Below are 21,676 nucleotides of genomic sequence, written 5' to 3' on the forward strand. Positions count from 1 at the left end.
AAAGAAAAACGTGCTCATAGCACTTAAGACAAAAAACAAAGCGGCTAGCGTGGGAGCTAGCAAGCAAAATAGCCTAGCGTGAAAACTAGCAGGTAAAGAGCAGGAAACAAATGTTGTCAACTGTAGCATAAAGCAAACTAGGAAGCCAGGCCGAGTGAGGCCAGGGCAAAGACTAAATAGCCCTCTGATTAGCGCCCGGGCAACAGGTGTGCGTCCCGAACACTAACCAGAGGCAGGTGTAAGGAATCTGCCGTCATGGCAACTGAAACAAACAAAACTCAAGGTGCTGAAAACACACGTGACTCGAAAACATAAACAAACTATGATCCGGGCAGCGGATCATAACAAAATGTTTACTTCATTACTACATTACTTCATAAATCTAATGTAGTTGTTTTTCATACAATATTTCTTATCTAAAATTGTTTATTATTTTTAAAAGGCATGTGAAATGTTAACATTGTGCTTTTGTGGGAGTGGCAAGCATTAAAACTGATTACAATTATTTTTTTGGCAGGGATGATTTGAAATACCTTTTTTTTTTTAATTGAGGTACTATTGTAATTCGGTTTCTGTCAAAGGTTAGCCTAAATTCTCATTTGCCATTTTGGTTATCGTATGGCCAAACACACTGTGAAAAAAAAACCTCAGATAAAAAGACTAGATTTAAGGTGGAAAAAATACTAAAAACTAATTCAATTAACTAGCTGAATAGACAGATAATTTTACATGATAAGACATCCTAAATTAAGGTTTGTATATCTAGAAATTAGCAGGAAGTTTGAGATAAAAATAAGTATTTAATTCTGAAAACAAGCATTATTCAACTTGCAATTAAGAAAATTAAGCATCCTTGAGATGTTGCAGAATCTTTAAACAACATTTTCTAAGTCGGTAAAACCAAAATATCTTATTTGAACCGTTATTTTTACATTTTAACACTGTTAAACTAGAATAGATACAAATTATTTATTCATGCTAAAATTGAGATTAGTCAATGACTAAAAACTAATTGAATAGCTCTTAAAACTAGGGACATTTTGAGAAATCACATTTAAAATATTGGCAAGTGACTAATAATTTACTGTACACTGTGTTCAACAGACTACTCCATTTGCGTGTTTATCATTTTGCGGAATCAAGTGCAAAAACAAAAAATCCTAAGCGTTGATGACTCAGTGTTTTGGAAGAATGGATAGGGAATAAGCGGTAGAAAATGGATGGATGGATGGATGGATAGTGGCTCTTTTAGAGTTGGGACACTATAGACCAGGGGTGTCCAATTTTTTTCCACCGAAGGCCAGATACAGGAAAAAAAAACAAAAAAACGTGAGCCACTTTCATACATTTTGTACATTAAATATGGTAAAACTAATTCAATTTAAATCAGTATATGATATGCTAAGTTATATGTAAAAAAAAACATTGTTATCTTAGGTTTTATGTTATAGGTAACAAAGCAAATAGTTGTTAGTGTCATATCTAATATACCTCATTATAATAAATTCATGAAATTCTCAGAACATGTCGAGGGCCAATAAAAATAGACCTCACTTTGGACACATATTGTATAGACAGACTCTGGCCAGGGTATTATTTTAATTATTTTCATTATGTGTGTGGTTTATTTGTTAATAATGTAGAGCACACACAGAACGATGAACAATTACGTGCCTGTTTCCTATCTTTGAGTCAGAGTAGGATCTAGCAAACAAAGTTCTCCCTGTGCTGTTCATGCGCTGCTTAACGTGGTGAGGCGTTCCAGCGCAAAGTCTAATCAGGCGTGTTAGGTAAATAGGATTTCAGACGGTATCTGCTATTTTTAATAACCTACCAAACACTGTAAACCATTAGGGCCAAAGAACATTGCAAGTGCAAGCACTTTGATAAAGAAGGTGAGAAACACTATTGAATTCAATAAAGAACTGGCAAACTACATAGTTCTTCGGTCTTGGTCAGATCTTTGGAAACGGATAATTATGAAAAATAAGGTACCACTGTACCTGGGAAAAAACCAACACATGGTTTAAACATTTTTTTTAAACCCGGATATGTATAATATATTTATATTATTCACATGTGAATGCTGTATAGTATTTATTGTCTATCGTGAGCGAACTGTGGTGCTGAATTTCCCCCAGGGATCAATAAAGTACTTTCTATTCTATTCTATTTGCTAAATATCTATATACACACAACATATTATGTGGTACACACATTCTCCTTTAAGGTAATGGTCCTATTTGCGTCTGTGTATTTGAGTATTATTGCCGAACCTCTACAAAGCTCACGTTACAACTCAAACACTGACTATAGGGCCCGAAAAACCACATCACTGTTGGTGTTAATGCACTTTTTGTGTGTTTTTACGCATTAAAATCAGAAAGGACGTGCATTTACGGAAGTCTGCGCGTCCCGGGACGTAAACTCCAGTTTACTTGTTTTGTTATCGATTATCCCTTTCTGCCGGTGTTTTGTTTTGTTTATATTACTGAGTCAAATTTCCCTCCCCGTTTATTGCGTTTTTATTGGTCGACTTCAAAGTAATGAACTTTCCGGTAATAATTCTTACATTTTGATTCGCAGAAAGTTTTGTCAATCACAAATACTGCATTTCTGATATTAGGACCCCCGCGTGTTATTGTTTTCTTCATGGCGAGCAATAAACCCAGGAAGCGAGGCTTCAATGAAAAGTGGCTTCAGGAGCCACTTTTCAGCAAATGGCTCACTTATAAAGATGGAAAGATGTTTTGCACACCATGTAAGCGGGCTAAGAAAAAGAACACCTTTACGACCGGGTGCACCGATTTTCAAAGATCCAGCCTCACCAGACACCAAGAAACATCATGTTAATACCTTTCCTGCTTGTCAGCTCCCAGACCGTGGTCGAGGAGCGCAGGGGGGACGGTCCCTCCAAGGCCGATGTATTGTTGTCACTCACCCCACATATTTCCATTCTAAAAGGGGAACACAGCTTATGGCCATCACAAAGCCAGAGATGAAATGCTAGAGGCATTGAGTGCCACTGTATTAAATGACAATGAAACTAACTTGCAAAATTCTAAGTTTGTTGGCATTATTTGCAATGAAAGTCTAGATGTGGCGGTTTTTAAACGACTGATGATCTATATAAAGGTGAGAATAATCAATTAAATGTGTCATATGTATGTATGCCCTGGCACACGATTAGCATCATTTCATGACCGAAGCAAAACACTTTTTACACTTTTATACTGACATAAATACACCTACAACTTATTAAATACAAATATATAAAAAAATACCGGCAGCGGTAAAGTTTAGATCCATGAAGGAAAAAAGAAAGGGAATGAATGTTTATAACTGAATACATTTACATATGCATAAAAATGTGTTTTCTTTTGTATATTTTTTTTTTAATTAATTAAGTAACGTTTATGACAACCTTTTTCCAAAACACAATATAGAATGTGAGATATAACAGGATAATGCATACATTTATCATTTGTTTTCAAAACGGTTACAAAAAAGTGGGACCCCAAATATTTACTGTGGGACCCCATTTTTATGACTTGATGCGGTCCCTGGGACCCCATTTTGAAAATTCCTAGCGCCTACACTGCACATGATTTTGCAATGCATTTTGGGGGCTAGGCAGTGACGTGTGGTCACTAGAGGCAGGTGAGGTGGGGCCTCACCTGCCATCATGGAAAGAAAAAAAATGTAAAAAGAAAACAAATTAATTAAATTGTTATATGTATTCAGTGATTATACTATAAAGTTATTTTCCATTTAACTTCACCAGTTTTCAATTATTTTTATTCAAAATCGCTGAATTTTCACATTTGCCGTTCAAATACTGAGAAGAGACGGTGCGGTGATCAGCAGCCAGTTGAGGCACGTCACTCAGTTGTGCCTCACCAAGGATTGCGGACTCGGCTAACTGCTGGCCTGCTGTGCAGTGAGACCGTATTGCTATATGAACTATATTATACATTTCCATAGTTTAGTTAGCTGAGGTATATAATGTACAGTGTATTTTGTCAACAACTGTATGTGTGTAACGTATTTCTTGTGCTGAGCAATCATAAAACTGCTGCAAATACGCACTGTGTGAGGCTCGCAGTAATCCCGCCTCCTGGTGCCGGTTAATGCACCCCCGCCGCAGAATGCACCCCCTGACGGGAGCGCCACACCAACCAAAGCCCACACCCAAACCCTCCACGTGCAAGACCGAATCCACCCAAGTCACTTCACAAGAAGCCAAAAAGTGCAAAAACAACAATGCTCGCGCCGGAGGAGCCGTGAGCGACTGCAGGGACACATTAGGTACACCTGCAGACTGCAGCACGGATTTCAGATTTCATTCATTCACTCCTCCAACACGAACACCACTGTTCCCGCACCTTATAAGTAAAGGTAAGACCATAATGAAGTTTTTTTAATTAAATGTGCTTTTTTGTGTGCTACAGTTTGTATGTTAAAGTTAAGTTAAAGTACCAATGATTGTCACACACACACTAGGTGTGGTGAAATTTGTCCTCTGCATTTGACCCATCACTTGATCACCCCCTGGGAGGTGAGGGGAGCAATGGGCAGCAGCGACGCTGCGCCCGGGAATAATTTTTGGTGATTTAACCCCCAATTCCAACCCTTGATGCTGAGTGCCAAGCAGGGAAGAATGCTGGTATGAGCTTTTAAACACAACCCGTTAACTGCTGCCAATCAAATGGTGAATAAAATACTCTTTAGGGTTCATATGTTTGTAAATCTGACTGTGATGAAGTCAGTGCCTCACCAGCCATCAACCTCACCGCACGTCACTGGGGCTAGGTAGACATACTTGTTGGATAAAGGTTTTATATACAGTGTGAAAGCGAGCAACAAACTGGATTCAAATGGATTGTACAAATAAAAAAAGCAATAGACCTCACACAGACAATAAATAATAAACAAGTAAATAAGCCATTCAGAGTCCAGCAAGACCCACAATGCAATGTGTTTCCACGTCACACTTGCATGCCCTGTATTGTACAACCTTACTGTCAATTCCAATAACAATTATAGTTGTATTTAACATACTGTATGTATGTGCTTCATTCTACCCACAGACCCCTGAGGCAGGGCAAGGTGAACACTATTTCATCTTCACAGGCACTCCACTCATAAAAGGGCTTCCTTTTGTATGCGATCTTGGCCACTTCTCACACACTCTGCAATGTAATTTCGCACAAAATGCTTATTATGCTGAAGATAATTGTGTGACCTGAGAGTAAGTGGTTTTGCTTTTTTTTACAACAAAGACCTTTACCATCACTATCTTGGATTAAAAGATAATTTAATTGTGTTAGGAGTATATGTGTATCGATGCACGTTTGTCTTTACTTTTATTTGCAAGGCATGCAAGTCATATTTGAGTTTATTAAAAAAAAAAAGTGCCCAAAATATGACAATAATGTTGAATATTCAATAACATGGCAAATTCTTGCATCCAGCACACCTTACAATAGTGGTAATAAAAGATGCAACCTATGCTTGAAAGAGAAACTGTTTATTATTTACCGTCCAGACCTGTCATCCCTCAACAAGCGCAGCGAAATTGTAACAACATGCCGCCATAGACGGAAACACCTCCTATTACACCTCCTAGGTAACACATGAGCCAATCACCACGCCCCTAGGCCAGCCTGTACCCACCCACTCTGTGCCCTATATAAACCATGGTATGCGAATGCTCCCATTAAAATCTCCTGACGATTGAGGGTACCCCCCCTCATGAAACAGGCCTGTAGAGATGAAATAGTCTTGTGATTTTTTTCCCACACATATATATATATAAAAGGGCCAGTTTCCAGTAATGCATACAATGACCAAAATACTGTAAATATTGTACATATTACAACATGTAAATGGGGTTTGTCCAGCACCCCCGCAACTCCAAAAGGGACAAGCGGTAGAAAATGGATGGATGGATGGTTGTTTTTTTAGAGGTCTTTATGGGAGCAATAGATGATTCCCATTGGCTTCACTGTTAGCCACCTCCTATTTGCCATACAGTATATTACAAATTAGAATGCCTAAATAAAGGAAATATATGTCTTCTTTTCTTACATAGGGAATGTGAATGATAGGCAAAATTCCCTCAAAAAGTGCAGTTCCCCTTTAAATTGAACTAATTACTAGGGATGTCCCGATCCAGGTTTTTGCACTTCCGATCCGATACCGATATTGTTTTTGCACTTCCGATCCGATACCGATATTGACCGATACCGATACTGACCGATACTGGCCTATTCGAGCATGTATTAAAGTTTAAAGTTATTTAAAAACTAAAATACATGTGTGTTCTTGTCTCTTATAGTGATTGTGAACAAAAGGGAACATCCCCCAACAAAAAAAATGCAGTTCTCCTTTAAAAGACACTTCAAAATGTGATTTTGGTTACCAGACAAGCTGTCATAACAATAGCTATCAATTATTTTAGTAATTGAGTAATCTGTCCATTATTTTGTTCGATCAATTAATTAATTGGATAAAACAACTTTGTAGCTTCAATGCTTATTTTACGGACAAAATGTTTTCTGCTTACCATAACTTCAATCAGAATCATGTTGAAAAGGGTTTTTGTACTCTTGATAACAACTAGCCAGCTGAATTAGGGGAGTTTGAATAATACACAATGGTTGGTAACAAGAAACTGACCTGTTTATTCAAGGATAAACCCAAAATAGACAAAATTATACATGACAAACAGAAATGGCATCATTGAAACTAGGGCTGGGCGATATGGCCTTTTTTTAATATTGCGATATTTTAAGGCCATATTGCGATACACGATATATATCTCGATATTTTGCCTTAGCCTTGAATGAACACTTGATGCATATAATCACAGCAGTATGATGATTCTATGTGTTTTGATTGATTGATTGAGACTTTTATTAGTAGGTTGCACAGTGAAGTACATATTCCGTACAATTGACCACTAAATGGTAACACCCGAATAAGTTTTTCAACTTGTTTAAGTCGGGGTCCACTTAAATTGATTCATGATACAGATATATACTATCAGATATATACTATCATCATAATACAGTCATCACACAAGATAATCACATTGAATTATTTACATTATTTATAATCCAGGGTGTGGAGGGGGGCGCCGGATGTAAGTGTCAAAAAGACAGCCAAAAGAGTTGGATATGAGAATAAATCTAAAGTTAAAATATAGGGTAGAAATGCACCCATTTGCAGGAAATGTAGTCTTGATTTTCAAAATGTTCTTTCAAGGCTTGCATGTCTACATTAAAACATTCTTCTTCATACTGCATTAATATATACTTTTAAACTTTCATGCAGAGAAAGAAATCACAACTAAAAAAATTATAAATTTTTTCATACGGTGTTGATCTGGACATTTTTGCCTCAGCATTTTGATGGTGTGGGCGTGTGGCACCGAATGTAGATACGCGTCTCGACAGACGTTACAATATTTGAACAATGATGACGAAAACTGTTTTCTCTGTCGTGTCCGTGTGACGAAAATTGTTATGCGCTTATTTTTTTATTTGATTTTGTGCGTGGCATATAATTGCTATGCGCAGAGGACGCTTGAGCAGTGCGCAATTGCACAGGCGCGCACCTTAGAGGGAAGGTTGCTCGCACGGCTGCGCTAGCATCACAGCTAACGTTAGCCATGCTGCTACCTCTCTGCTGGGAGAGGGCTTATACGTATGTGACGTATGACGTGACAGCAGTGTTGGGACTAACGCGTTACTTTGTAACGTTAGATTCGGCGGTAACTAGTAATCTAACGCGTTATTTTTTTATATTCAGTAATTCAGTTACCGTTACTACATGATGCGTTACTGCGTTATTTTACGTTACTTTTTTTGTAGTATAAAGTGTGTTTTATCGGAGGGCTGTCATCGTTCTGATTCTTCTTGTGTCACAAGCCGGAGAAGAGAGAGAGACACGCGCTCTGTGTGTGAGTGTGAGTGTGAGTGTGTGGAGGGAGGAGAGGGGGGAGGGGGGCGTGTCTGATCATGGCGGAGCCAGAAGTCGAGTTTGCTAACATGGAGATATTTTCACTACTTTTCTTTTGTCGAGCACAAAGAAAATAACAATTTAGTTAAATGTAAATTGTGCTTTGGATCAAAGATCCCATCTACTGCCCAAAACAGCAATTCAAATCTGCTGAAACAAGCTACCGGTACATAGCAACATGCTTCGACGAAGCTAGTAAAGAGAGACAGAGACTCCAATGACACTTCACCACGCAAGAATTAACTCTGCCTCTGCTCATCTTTCAGAACTGAAGGTACACACACTCTGTCAATCATAAAGAGGGATGCTAGGGGGCCAGGCCAATCTTTCCTTATCTCTAAACTAAAACTGGGGAAATGTGTAGAGTGTTCTGGGCTTCAGACATGATTTTGTGTCAGAATTTCTTGAGGAAAAAATGCCTGGTTAGGCTTTGTGTATGTAGTGTGTGCCTTTCTTGCTTTACAGCTATGCTGTTATTATGCTGTTTGTTACTTATGTATGTTATGTTGCAGCTATTTAAAATAGTTTTGTCAATTTGTTCTGGCCAGAAACAAATTGGCCTTTGTAACATATCTTTGTCTTTGTGTGTTGTATGTCGACCACATTGCTTAGCAGAGTTCAGTGATACAAATGTATGTCAAGTTGATCAACAGATTGTATTATTCTCCAGTGCAATAACAGTACTGAAATAAAGGCTACAAGGGCATTAATTGGAGCTTTAAAAAAAAAAGAAGAAAAAAAGAAGTAACTAAATAGTTACTTTTCACAGTAACGCATTACTTTTTGGTGTAAGTAACTGAGTTAGTAACTGAGTTACTTTTGAAATGAAGTAACTAGTAACTATAACTAGTTACTGTTTTTCAGTAATTAACCCAACACTGCGTGACAGTATGTGACGTATGACGTGACAGTATGTGACGTGTGTAAGAAGGTGCGCTTGTCTGTCTGTGAGAGGGAGACACAGGAAAGAGTGAGAAGAGCCTGTTGTGTAATGCCAGCAGCTAAAAGCAACTGCGTGAGAATACCCAGACCTGTGGATGTGTTGAAGGTGTGCTGGAAAATGCGGAACGGAAATTAGGGAGCAGCAGAAAAGTGGAATGTTTTATTTAAATCGATGCGTTGGAAAACACGGACCGGAGTTTTTTTTTTTAACTGGATCTGGATCGGCATTTTCCCATGCCTTGCCGATACGCATTTTTTGGCAAATATCGGCGGCCGATCCGATCCAAATATGGGATCGGGACATCCCTACTAATTACGTAAAACCAACATTCTTACCTATGGTACCGGTTTTTGTGCGTTTGGGATCTGCACTAGTCCCGGAAATTTGAAATCTAACCATGGCAGAGATATTTAGAAAACAATTTCGCCTTTATTTATACTTCCTTTAAACAAGTCATTTGGAATTTGCCCAATTCATGACGTTTCTCCCAAACGTGACATCAGCAGAGATCTCCATGTATGGTAGAGCAAAAAAGTCCGTCATTGTAGTCCAACACTGTGGTCAATAAGCTCCTTCTTTTTCTCTATCCTCTTGTTGTGGGAGAGACTGGCTTGTACATGCACGTGCATCCTCCGCTGTTGCCATTTCAAATACAAAGAGGCGTATAGTTCTAATCTGTCAGTAAAATCCATATGGAAGCGCTAAAAATTACAACAAGGCTGGCGGTCAGAAATCGGCTTAAAGACGTTCTGTAAAACAATCTATGCAGAGTGTTGACCAAAAAAACATAATTATATGTTATGTCGACCACAAGGAAGGGTTTTAAATGTAGAAAGAAAAATTATAGCATGATCCCTTTCAATTCCGGGCGCACTATCAAATCTCATTCAATGATTAATCAAAGCAACAAAATAGAAATCAAAGTTTTTTTCGATTGAATTAATCAATTAATTGTTGCAGCTCTACATAACAAACAAGAAATGTCCTGCTTGTTGGTAAACAAACAATTATTATTCCTATGAAGAATAATTATCCCCACAGCGACATACATTATATATACAGTTTGTCTGCTACCTCATCCAGCTCCTCTGTGGGGATCCTGAGATGTTCCTAGACCAGTTGAGAGACACTCAAACATTTCTCGGTTTCCATGATAAGGCCTTGGCTGAAACTTGGCTGATCCTGTATTTGAGTTTGACACCCCTGGTCTAAACGTATGCCTTTGTAGCACAACATTTGTTAGTGGTGTAAAGTAAAAAATCTAATTGTGATTGTTCACTCCCAAATTGCGATTGTGATTCGATTTGCGATTTTTATATTTTATAAATGTGAATGCATAAAATTGCTAAAATAACATGTGAAGGAATACATGTTACTTTTAGACTGTCGATAAACACATTCTTATCTCAAGGTGCCACACATTAGAACAATATGCAACAATCTACTGTACTTTCAAAATGATGTGGCTTCATGCAGACAGACTCAGCGCTTTTGTCTACATTCTACTGCTAAACTGAAGAAATAATCAATAAAAAATGTATAGTGTTTACAATGTAATGCAATTATAATATAAAATAATGGAAGTAACCATTTAAAATGATATAAACTTTTAGTTCTCATTACTGTAGAATTGTTTACCTCTGTACTGTAATTGAACGGTAACCAACTTTTAGTTATCTTTAAATCCCCAAATAAAGAAAAATATAGAAAGGATTTTTATTTCTGTCAGCAAAAAATGTATAAATAATGAACATCTTAAAGTGCATCTTTTTCCCCAGTTGGAAAAATTAGGTCGAATTGTGGATGACTGAAAAGAGGGCACACTGCGTTCAGTTAGTTCTAATGTAATATACACACGCTTAGGTACTGAGAATCGTTGCAGAGAGTGAGACCTCCTTTCTCCAACCGAGAGACGAAAAAACAAACACACACATAGTCATTTATTGATGTTGGTCAGCCTGGGCAATATTGCCTAGAAATAAATTCTCTAATACTTTCATAAAAAACGTTTTTATTTGTTGATCAAATACTAGTAGTTTGAAATGACACTGCATACACTGCATCTTACTCTGAGCAAAATTCTAATTTGAATAATGTTGTTCTTTTTAGACCAGATAAAAATTGTGTTTTTTATGGAATCATTTTCAAAGAAATAAATTAAGAGCTTCCTCTGGGAAACAATACTTATCCATCCATCCATCCATTTCCTACCACTTATGTCTTGAATAAATACTTCTGTAAACAAAAATGTAGCATTGCACATTGCATGCAAAAAAATGATAATCAAGTAAAACATTGAGAAGACTGTAGCTTCAGTAAGTTAAATGGATAAACGCAGGCTTTTTCATTCACACATCTTGGAGTGGGCAACTGCTTTAGTCATCGTCCTCCACTGTGCTTCTAATCATACATGGTATCATCATCAGTGTTCGAAAAATGACTTTTAAAAAGTAATTAATTATAGTTACTCGTTACTGTACTGTACCCAATAAGTAATTAAATTACTCTTAATAAATACTCGGGGAAAGTAATTAATGCGCTCCTTAAAAAAAAATAATTAACATATCTGGCCAATGCAGGTGTGAGACACATTCATATTAGAGCAGTGTGCGTGTGAGTGTGTGCCTTTAAAAGACGGTGCCTGTTGCCAAGTGACATGTGATATAGTAATGATTATATATAATATATTACGAACCAGAATTTATTTTAAACATGCTACAAGTACACAGGGCCACTAATGTAGTTAATTTTTAATGCCAGGAAGATGAAGAAAATAATACAGTTGAGGATATCTGAGTAGGTGACTGACGCCCAGAGTTTGATTTTGTTGCTCCATTTCTTTTTTTCCGCGGCATAGGGGTCTATATTGTCAATCATCTCACACTTTTTATCATGACGCTTTCCCGAAATAGCATCTAATCCTCTCCGATACCTTAACAAAGACTTATTAGCCATAATTTGTCGTATTTCATTCATTCATGTATTTATTTGAAAGGGACAGTACAATGAAACATTGCTACCCATAGGTAACTGATGTCAAAGTACATACGACTTATAGCCACAGGCTAATTTGCTACCCTTGTCCCTAGTTAGGCTTTTAAAAAAAATGAGAGAAGTGTAAAACACATACAAAGGGATTAAGACAAGTACAAAAATAAAAATGGAAAATAATTGGTCCCGTTTGTCCTTACTACATCCAGTTCTAGTGCTCACACTTCTGATTTTCCTCAAGCCACATTTTCAGTTTTGTGGAGAAAAGTTTAATGTCCGACTGTGACTTTAACTCCAGTGGCAAAGAGTTTCACAGATGTGAGGCCTTCACTGAGAACGCAGACTGACCAAGAGTCGTCTGGCACCTTTTCACTCTACAGCTCCCACCGACTGCAGCTCGAGTCTGCACACCTTCACTACTGTATTTTTGTATTTCTTGACACATCACATCAGGGGCTAATCCATTTACACACTTAAAAATAGCTTTTAAAAATGAGAAATGTATAAAATTATCAAAACTCATCATGTTATATTTGTTTTTGCAATGCGAAAACTACACCCATCCAGTATGGCTGCCATTGTGACGAGTGCCTGGATGACGTCACGTGATTTAAAACAGTCTACATGTAACAGTTTATTACAAAATGTGGCTACATTTATTACAAAATATATTTAAGGAAATTATTACATAATGAGGTGAACATGTATTACATTATTACATAATGCATTGTTACACAACCTTATTTCCAAAAGTGATATGCCTTTTATTTACACAATGGTTTTTTTTCTAAATAGTCTTTTTTTTCCAAAGTTGTATTATTGCCTCTGAAAGTTTCATCCACTTACCGCTCTTGCAGATTGGACAGCACTGGTCCGGCTCATATTCCGGGTCCACACACTCTGTCTGAGGGCAGGCCGACACAGAACACAATACCTCCCCACTTGGCTCACATCGGCATTTCTCACACGGAGACACCTGAAAAACACAATTAACACCCTTATAGCGCTGAAGTTCACAAACAGGCGACCTCTCCTGTTTCAATTAAATTTTTGAGACCCTTGTCTCACACTCTCGATGCGCTTAAAGTAATAAATACATACATTATTTTTGGAGAAAAAATCTGCCCCTAAGTTCAAAGCAAAAACTTTACTTGTGTTCCTTTTGTTCTACTCGTGAAGTTTTGTTTGTGCCATACTTTAGGGGCCAATAAAATGGGGGTGTTTTATATGACACATGAGTATCATTCAACACAAAATCTGTTGACAACCTCATAAGTATTGCTGGAACATGAAATGAAAGAAAATCTCTCATGATGACAAGAGCCAAGCACTCTTTAGATCCATAACCAATCAAATAAATTCTAAACTAAACCATTTTTAGCATTCTCTTACATACAGTATACATATTAGTATACGCAATCAGACAGCAATGTGGTGTGACAACAGTAAGGAAGAAATTAATCACTAATGTTAAATTCTCAGCACTGGAGAAGAGAAGGATAAGTTTAGAAGGACATGACCACATGAACACTGATATTTTAAAAATGTAAATGTTTCTGTGTGTTGAAAGAATATATATGTTTGTGTGGACATGGTCTTAGCTCGCTCACTAATCATTTTTTCTCCTACATTTGTTTTTTATCGCGGCCTGCTAAGAACTATTTTGGACTGTAACATATGATGCCCAAGTCAAAATTTTTGTTAAATCCAATCTTTTTATGCAGTCGTTCACATTATATATGTGTCAATATATGACTTCTGTGCAGGGATGACTACCGAGTCCTGTTATTTTTTTAGTACCAGTTCCTAATTGGGTCGGTCCTTTATGAGCATTAGGTTGTTTTTGTTTTTTTATCCAGCTGACAGTCGTAATTGTGACAAACGCGCATTGTCGCATACACTTTAAGTACCGCTGCAACGCATACAGATTGCTGGACACACATTGAAACATCCCTTCGTGGTCGATCTGTAAACATCTTGCCTGCTTGGTAATGATCTGCTTCACAAACTGTACCCTGACAGAAGGAACCTTCCTGGTGTTACCTGACGGCACGGCGACCAAGCTGCGAAACCATTACAAGGGCTCCTCCATGTTCGTGCTCGTACCACAGCCTGAAGTACCAGCAATGGCTGACATCTACTGGGTACACCTCCTCCCAAAAACGAGTGAAGGACAAGGACTGCTCCAACTGTTCTTTTAGTGGAAGCCCTGGCTGACTGAGCTGCGTCCGTATGTACCACCACCCGACCCGCCACATGTTACCATCACCAGTCAGACAATTCACACCAGGAGGCCTTTGACTCCATTGCGGGGCAAGAATGGCTCTTGTCCTATATGGCGTCCCCAACCCTAAATTCCGCCCTCCAGTGGTCCACAGAGGCTGAAAAGGCTTTCATTGACCTGTCCTTGCTGTGCCTGACTATCAGCTGCCCTTTTTTTTGGATGTTTCTGAAAACGCAGTCCTTTTTTTCAGAAACAGAAGGGGGAGGAGGTGTTGGGGAGTGCGTAGAGTTTGAGCGCGTCAAGTTTTTTATTTCACTGATATGATCAATCCAGTACAGGAGAAAAAGTACTTACTGACTTGTGTTGACAATTACAGTGGCTGGCCGGAAGCAACCCCAACCTCTAAGGAGGACGCAAAATTAGTTATTGAATGGCTTGTGAATGATCTCATACCATGACATGGTTTCCCCAAAAAGATTAGACCTGACAATGATAGCCATTTTAAAAATAGCCACTTAGCTTTGGTCGAAAAGGCTCTCAGACTCGAACACATGTTCGGCTCGGGGTACAATCCACAGTCCCAAGGTAAAGTTGAAAGGGTGAACCAAAACATGAAAACGAAATTTTAAAAAATCTGTGCACAAACCAAAATAAATTGGGTTGACGCGTTGCCATTGGCTTTAATGATCATCCGAATGTCTGAAAAAAACTGTTTTTTCACCCTAAGACTTGCATAGAGGTCAGCCCTTCCCAGGACCAGCACCTCCCTTGGAAGGAGGAATTAGTGTGAAACCAAAGTGGTATTTTGACCAGATTCATAACTTGTGTGCTAGTTTCTCTATCCAGATCCGTGGGGAGCAACCCACCACCTCTGTATCTCTCCCGCCCGTTGAGTGGGTCATGGTCAAGGTCATCAAGCGCAAGTGGACTGAGCCCAGGTGGACTAGTCCCTTCATGGTCGTGGAGCAGACGTCCCACACCCTTCAACTTGCTGGCAAAGGCGACACCTGGTACCACAACCTGGCAGATCCTTGATGAAGGTCATTGCTGACATCGCCACACCATCTGCTCCACTCGACCCCCAAACAGTGCCTTTTGTGCCTGCGGCACCTGCAGTCCTGCTCAACTGCTGTATCATATATCCTTGCTTGAGACAAGCCCATATGCTCCGTGTTGCTTGTTTTCAGCATAACTAGTTGTTTCATTGAAATAAGTGAACAATTTGATATTGATCCCCAACTGACTGCCCTGGTGATTTTTACCTGTTTTGACCAAGACGACGATCCTGACGACTCCTCTTAAGGGACTGATGTTAACACTGACCCTGTTGCTTTTTGACTTATACCCTCCTGTTGACAATTCCACCCGACTTCTTCCCTTCGTAGCCAAAAATTTAATTATCCCCCAACAAATTGGGTGACATTGACTTTTCCTGGTGCACCAATCTGTTAAATGGCTCAAGAATAGGCCCTTGGGCACAGGCTGACTTATTTTGGTATTATGGAGAACACAGATTGTACACTAGAATCCCGACGTCAGCCGTTGGGCTTTGTGCTATGGATACAGTAGCGACCCCACTGACCCTAGTGGGCACCAAATTGACACCCATGGGACTTGTCCAGGGTGTACCCTGCCTTCCGCCCGATTGTAGCTGAGATAGGCTCCAGCACCCCCCGCGACCCCAAAAGGGAATAAGCGGTAGGAAATGGATGGATGGATGGAACTCCCGTATCCATGGCCTCTTTGACATCCCGCTGACACCGCCATATTGTATGCCGGAGGAGTGTAACGGGCTCCTTTGATTTGATGAACAACCCTGATGCTTTATCACCCCTTGTGCTAAGGCCCTATGCACCCACATCATTGTTAGGGCTGTCAAAGGCCAACCCCACCCTATTTCTGGGCTTGCTATGTCGCTGAAGGGGTCAAGGGCATTAGTGACATTCGAGGAGTGTTAGTTTCCTTCCCTGACAATGACGAAATTGATGTTGACTCCATCCATCCCTCTACCCCTTCCATGTAACTATGGTTTGATTGTTTATTGCTAGCTTGCTCGAAAACCGAGACAGCACCTACTTTAATGTAGGGCGGGCTTTAGAAGTGTTGCTCTGCTAGGAGAGATCTTCTGGGGAAGATCTGAAGGGGATTGTGGAGAATGCATATATTTTTGATATACTTTGATGCTTTAGTATTACATTGTAATGTGTGATCATGCTATTGGTACTTTTCCATTCTGGAGATGTTCGTGCGGCCGGTATATTTCCATTGCCTTATTATCTGTTGTTAAATTCCATATTTCGTCTTTGAGAGCCCAGTGTCTGCACAAACATGAGTAATCACACCTCCGAAGGGTGGTTTGAACTGGTATCGAAGGACGCAACCCCTCTTCTTATCAGCAGGTGCATTCCTCTCTGTAAAGGGGAGGTAAGTACTTTATCTATGTCGAAATAGAATGGCTACAAGTTCCAAGTTTACAACGTCAAAGTCATGTCAACCTCACTCTCTCGGCTTCCATCTGCTGCAACGTTTCATCCTTCCTTGGTGCATGCTTCTGTGCGCAGCAATTCATCCTCTGTATATTCAGATTCAAAAAAAGATAAGGTTGTGAATTCTCATTTGTCCAAAAATTGTCGTTTTAGTTGTCTGTTACCAAGTCTGCCATGATTAGAACACACTCGCATTTGTTTTTGGACGTAGAACACACATTTGTTGCCAGAAGTCAGCAGTGCGCTACCATGGAAACGGAAATTAATGCGCTAAAGAAAGAAATTCTGGCAATGCTTAAAATGACCAAAATACAGTAAATATTGAATATATTTCATATTGTTCTGAATGTGTCTGTTACCACATTATATATCGACTTGCAGTGTGTATACAAAACGTTGATGGAGGGTTTTGAAATTGTTTCAGAGGGCTCTGAAGACTACAACGGTAACACCCATTAGCCGCATCTTCCAAGCATTTTTTATCATCTTTAAAATTCTTAAAAATAAAAAAATACATTTGTTCTTGTCTCTCATAGTGATTGTGAACAATAGGCAAAATGTCCCCCAAAAAATGCAGTTCCCCTTTAAGGGCTATATAGGCAGAATAGAGCAGCTCCCATAGGCTCCATTGTAAACTGACTTTTGATCCCATTTTTTTAATATTTAGAATGCATTAAAAAATGTTTACATCTGTAGCCATGTCTTTCAATATGATTGTGAATGATAGGCACAATAAAAAAAAAAGTGCAGTTCCTCTTTTAGGACAAAATCCTATGTTTGCATGTGGATGAGAGGCCAAAACACTAGCATAGAAAAATAGGCGTTTTTAAAAATATTCATATTCGTGTGGACATAGCTTAAGAAGATGTAATAGGTGTGACCAGTTTTCACAACTTAGGGGACTTAGTCATCATATTTAGCAAGTATCCAAACCTCGTTAGATGCTGTGAGTGTAATGTTTTTTGTATTCGTATTAGAGTGTACAGTATATTTATATTCTGATTTTTTTGGCCTGGAGTCTTCGGTTTGCCTTCACAAGGTTGGCGAGTGTGCATTACCACTGCCATAAAGGGCAAGGTGGGGAAGAATGCAGCCCACCTCCACAAGCACCTCCTCTATTGGGTGTGTTCACTTTTTAAAAATAAATATTTGAAAATCAATGTCATTGTTAAGCCATAGTTTATTATTATCATTAATAAGAACAATTTAAACAGGGAGTCCTTTCTGTTATAGGTTTGGGCAAACAAAACATATATGATTTGAATTGGGGTGTCAACATACATTACAGCAATATGGTGATACATGTTTTAAAATGGAGATACAATAAAAAAGAATGTTTTAAAAACTTACCCTTTCTACAAAATGTGCAAATTCTGCAAAATTCTCAGGAATTCCAGGTGCTTATCAGTACCTTTTTGTTTGATATAGTTTCATAGGATAACAGGATAATCCGGATCAGTTCTTAGTCTATGTTTCTGTTCTCAGAGATACAGTCTGCTTTATTCTGTGAACACACAGAGCTGACTATCATTCAGATAGGATAGTTTTAACTTACATGTAAAGGTGACAATACAGCAAATACTGTCTGTATTTTACCCTAACCCTAACTACCATGATACAAATCAAGTAATGCCGAACATTGATTGTATACAATAAATAGCCCACTCAAACGTATTGCAGGCCAATGTAAATTGTAAAAAAAAATGATTACGCTACTTTCCTTTTTGTGTCTCTGAACACAGATTGAACAAGACAAGTGTTGACTTTACTGTTCAATTGTTCAAGTGTGCCTCTTAATAGCCTTCATGTAATTTAAAAGACTGGGAATGATCATGTACAGATTAAATGACATGCAGCCACTGCATAACCTGGGAAGGCTTCATTTGGCAGTCGCTTGTGCATAGTAGCATACCTTTCGTCCTATCAAGAGCGCTAAGGTTAATGCTAACGGCATTGCTGCTGATTGCAGAGGCTGGCGCCTCCGCATGGCACTTCACACTGTGAAAAATGGAGAGAGGCAGCACTTAGTACAATGCCCCAGAACTTGGCAATCATGCATAACAACCTGCCTGTTGCAAGTCCCGCTGCACAGCACAAAAGCTAATGTATGATGCTTGTGTGAGGAAATCTTTTTACATCAGCAGAGTACTCGTAGCATCTCTGCGTTTGCTGGTAAAAAAGAATACATCTAGGTCCAATCCAGTTTAGGAGAACACCGACATATACAAAGACAATACATCAATACATATTTCTGTAAGACAAACACAGAGGAACGTTCTACCTACAAATTTTGAAAAAAACATGCCCTAAAAGTCAAACAAAACAACACCATCATGTGTAGGGCTGCAATGATTCATCAATTACATCAATTAGAAAAAAACTTAGATTTTTATTTGGTTGCTTCAATCATTAATTTATTGAGTTTATTAAGTACAAAACCCAAAACCAGTGAAGTTGGCACCTTGTGTAAATGGTAAATAAAAACAGAATACAATGATTTGCAAATCCTTTTCAACTTATGTTCAATTAAATAGACTGCAAAGACAAGATATTTAATGTTCGAACTGAGACTTTTTTTTTTTTTGCAAATAATCATTAACTTAGAATTTAATGGCAGCAACAGATTGCAATAAAGTTGGCACAGGGGCATTTTTACCACTGTGTTACATAGCCTTTCCTTTTAACAATGCTCAGTAAACGTTTGGGAACTGAGGTGACCAATTTTTGAAGCTTTCCAGGTGGAACTTTTTCCCATTCTTGCTTGATGTACAGCTTAAGTAGTTCAACGGTCCGGGGTCTCCGTTGTCGTATGTTACGCTTCATAATGCGCCACACATTTTCAATGGGAGACAGGTCTGGACTAAAGGGAGGCCAGTCTAGTACCCGCACTCTATTACAACGAAGCTACGCTATTGTAACACTTGCAGAATGTGACTTGGCATTGTCTTGCTGAAATAAGCAGGGGCGTCCATAAAAAAGACGTTGCTTGGATGACAACATATGTTGCTCCAAAACCTGTATGTACCTTTCAGCATTAATGGTGCCTTCACAGATGTGCAAGTTACCCATGCCTTGAGAACTAATACACCCCCATACCATCACAGATGCTGTCTTCTGAATTTTGCGCCTAACAGTCCGGATGGTTATTTTTTTCTATGGTCCGGAGGACACAACGTCCACAGTTTCCAAAAACAATTTGAAATGTGGACTTGACCACAGAACACTTTTCCACTTTGCATCAGTCCATCTTAGATGAGCTTGGGCCCAGCGAAGCTGGCGGCGTTTCTGGGTGTTGTTGATAAATGGCTTTCGCTTTGCATAGCAGAGTTTTAACTTGCACTTACAGATGTAGCGACGAACTGTAGTTACTGACAGTGGTTTTCTGAAGTGTTCTTGAGCCCATGTAGTGATATCCTTTACACACTGATGTTTTTTGATGCAGAACCACCTGAGGGATCGAAGGTTAGGTGCATTCAATGTTGGTTTTCGGCCTTGTCGCTTACGTGCATTGTTTACTCCAGATTCTCTGAATCTTTTGATGATATTACGGACGGTGAATATGATGATGGTGAAATCCCTAAATTCCTTGCACTAGCTCGTTGAGAAATGTTGTTCTTAAACTGTTCAACAATTTGCTCACGCATTTGTTTACAAAGTCGTGACCCTTGCCCCATCCTTGTTTGAGAATGACTGAGCATTTTATGGAAGCTCCTTTTATACCCAATCATGTCACCCACCTGTTCCCAATTAGCCTGTTCACCTGTGGGATGTTCCAAATAAGTGTTTGATGAGCATTTCTCAACTTTATCAGTCTTTTTGCCACATGTGCTAGCTTTTTAGAAACATGTTGCAGGCATCAAATTCCAAATGAGCTAATATTTGCAAAAAATAACAAAGTTTACCAGTTCAAACGTTAAGTATCTTGTCTTTGCAGTCTATTCAATTGAATATAAGTTGAAAAGGATTTGCAAATCATTGTATTCTGTTTTTATTTACGATTTACACAATGTGCCAACTTCACTAGTGTTGGGTTTTGTAGAAAAAAATATCAAATCTGGTGCCAGAACTCAAAATACATGGACATCGTTTCCGCAAGACTACTCCAATAGAGTGCACATGAGAGCAGAGCTGCCGTTGGGTGATGCAGGTTTTGCTGCGGGTGCTGTGGTTTGTGCGCGTGTGTATGCATGTGTGTGGTGGGAACAGCGGAGTGTCGATGCAGAGAGATGGCTCAAAGAAAAACATTTTTCAAACAAAAATATAACAAGAACACCACCAGCTAGCTTATGTTACCATTAGTGGTTTAACAGAACATAATATTTTAAGTGTCTATCTATATTCTTCACAATTACTAATTATATTGAATAAAAATTGTTCATAGATCTGTGGGATTTGTTTAGCTTTCACTCACCACTGTCTCGTACACTCATACACATAGGGACAGTGTGCACACATACAAAATAAGTCCAAAAGAAGCAACTAACAATTTGCAGTCACGTTGTTGTTCTGATAGAATATATATTCAATGAAAGCTCACGTTAGCTATCCAGATTGCTATCATTAGCGAGCAACCAACAAAGCAAATGCACGTGCACGTTACGTACGTACATAGTTACATCATTATTTGCTAAAAACCGTAAGTGGTCGGGATGTAATGCTTAAAATACTTTGGAAAGTTAGTGCCCCCTAGGCATCCGCGTAAAGGTTGCAAACAGCCTCTGACTTTTCCAAGGGCTGACTCAAATCACCATTTGTGGGTTCTGGGGTATCACTACATGGAAAACCTTTCAATATGACTGGTCATGTGTATGAGTAGCTTCCATCCATCCATCGTCTACCGCTTGTCCCTCTTGGGGTGGCGGGGGTTGCTGGAGCCTATTCCAGCTGTATTCGGGTGGAAGGCGGGGTACACCCTGGACAAGTCTGTATGAATAGCTTTGTGATCAGTAATATAATTGCATGTGATGTGATGTCAGTCATGTTATGTTACTGTATCTGAAGCTTAGT

At 38.9% G+C, this 21,676-nt stretch overlaps 1 protein-coding gene across 1 annotated transcript in view; it reads right to left on the reverse strand.

Annotated features, from left to right (window-relative positions):
- The window catches only part of vwc2 (von Willebrand factor C domain containing 2), a 134,915-nt gene that overhangs the window by 72,700 nt on the left and 40,539 nt on the right, over positions 1–21,676 (reverse strand). Inside the window, exon 3 of the mRNA XM_061961703.1 lies at positions 12,806–12,935. Coding sequence (XP_061817687.1) covers positions 12,806–12,935 — 130 coding nt within the window. The remainder of the gene's footprint in view (positions 1–12,805; positions 12,936–21,676) is intronic.

This window comes from Nerophis lumbriciformis, linkage group LG02 (genome assembly GCF_033978685.3).
Source record: "Nerophis lumbriciformis linkage group LG02, RoL_Nlum_v2.1, whole genome shotgun sequence".
NCBI classification, from domain to species: domain Eukaryota; kingdom Metazoa; phylum Chordata; class Actinopteri; order Syngnathiformes; family Syngnathidae; genus Nerophis; species Nerophis lumbriciformis.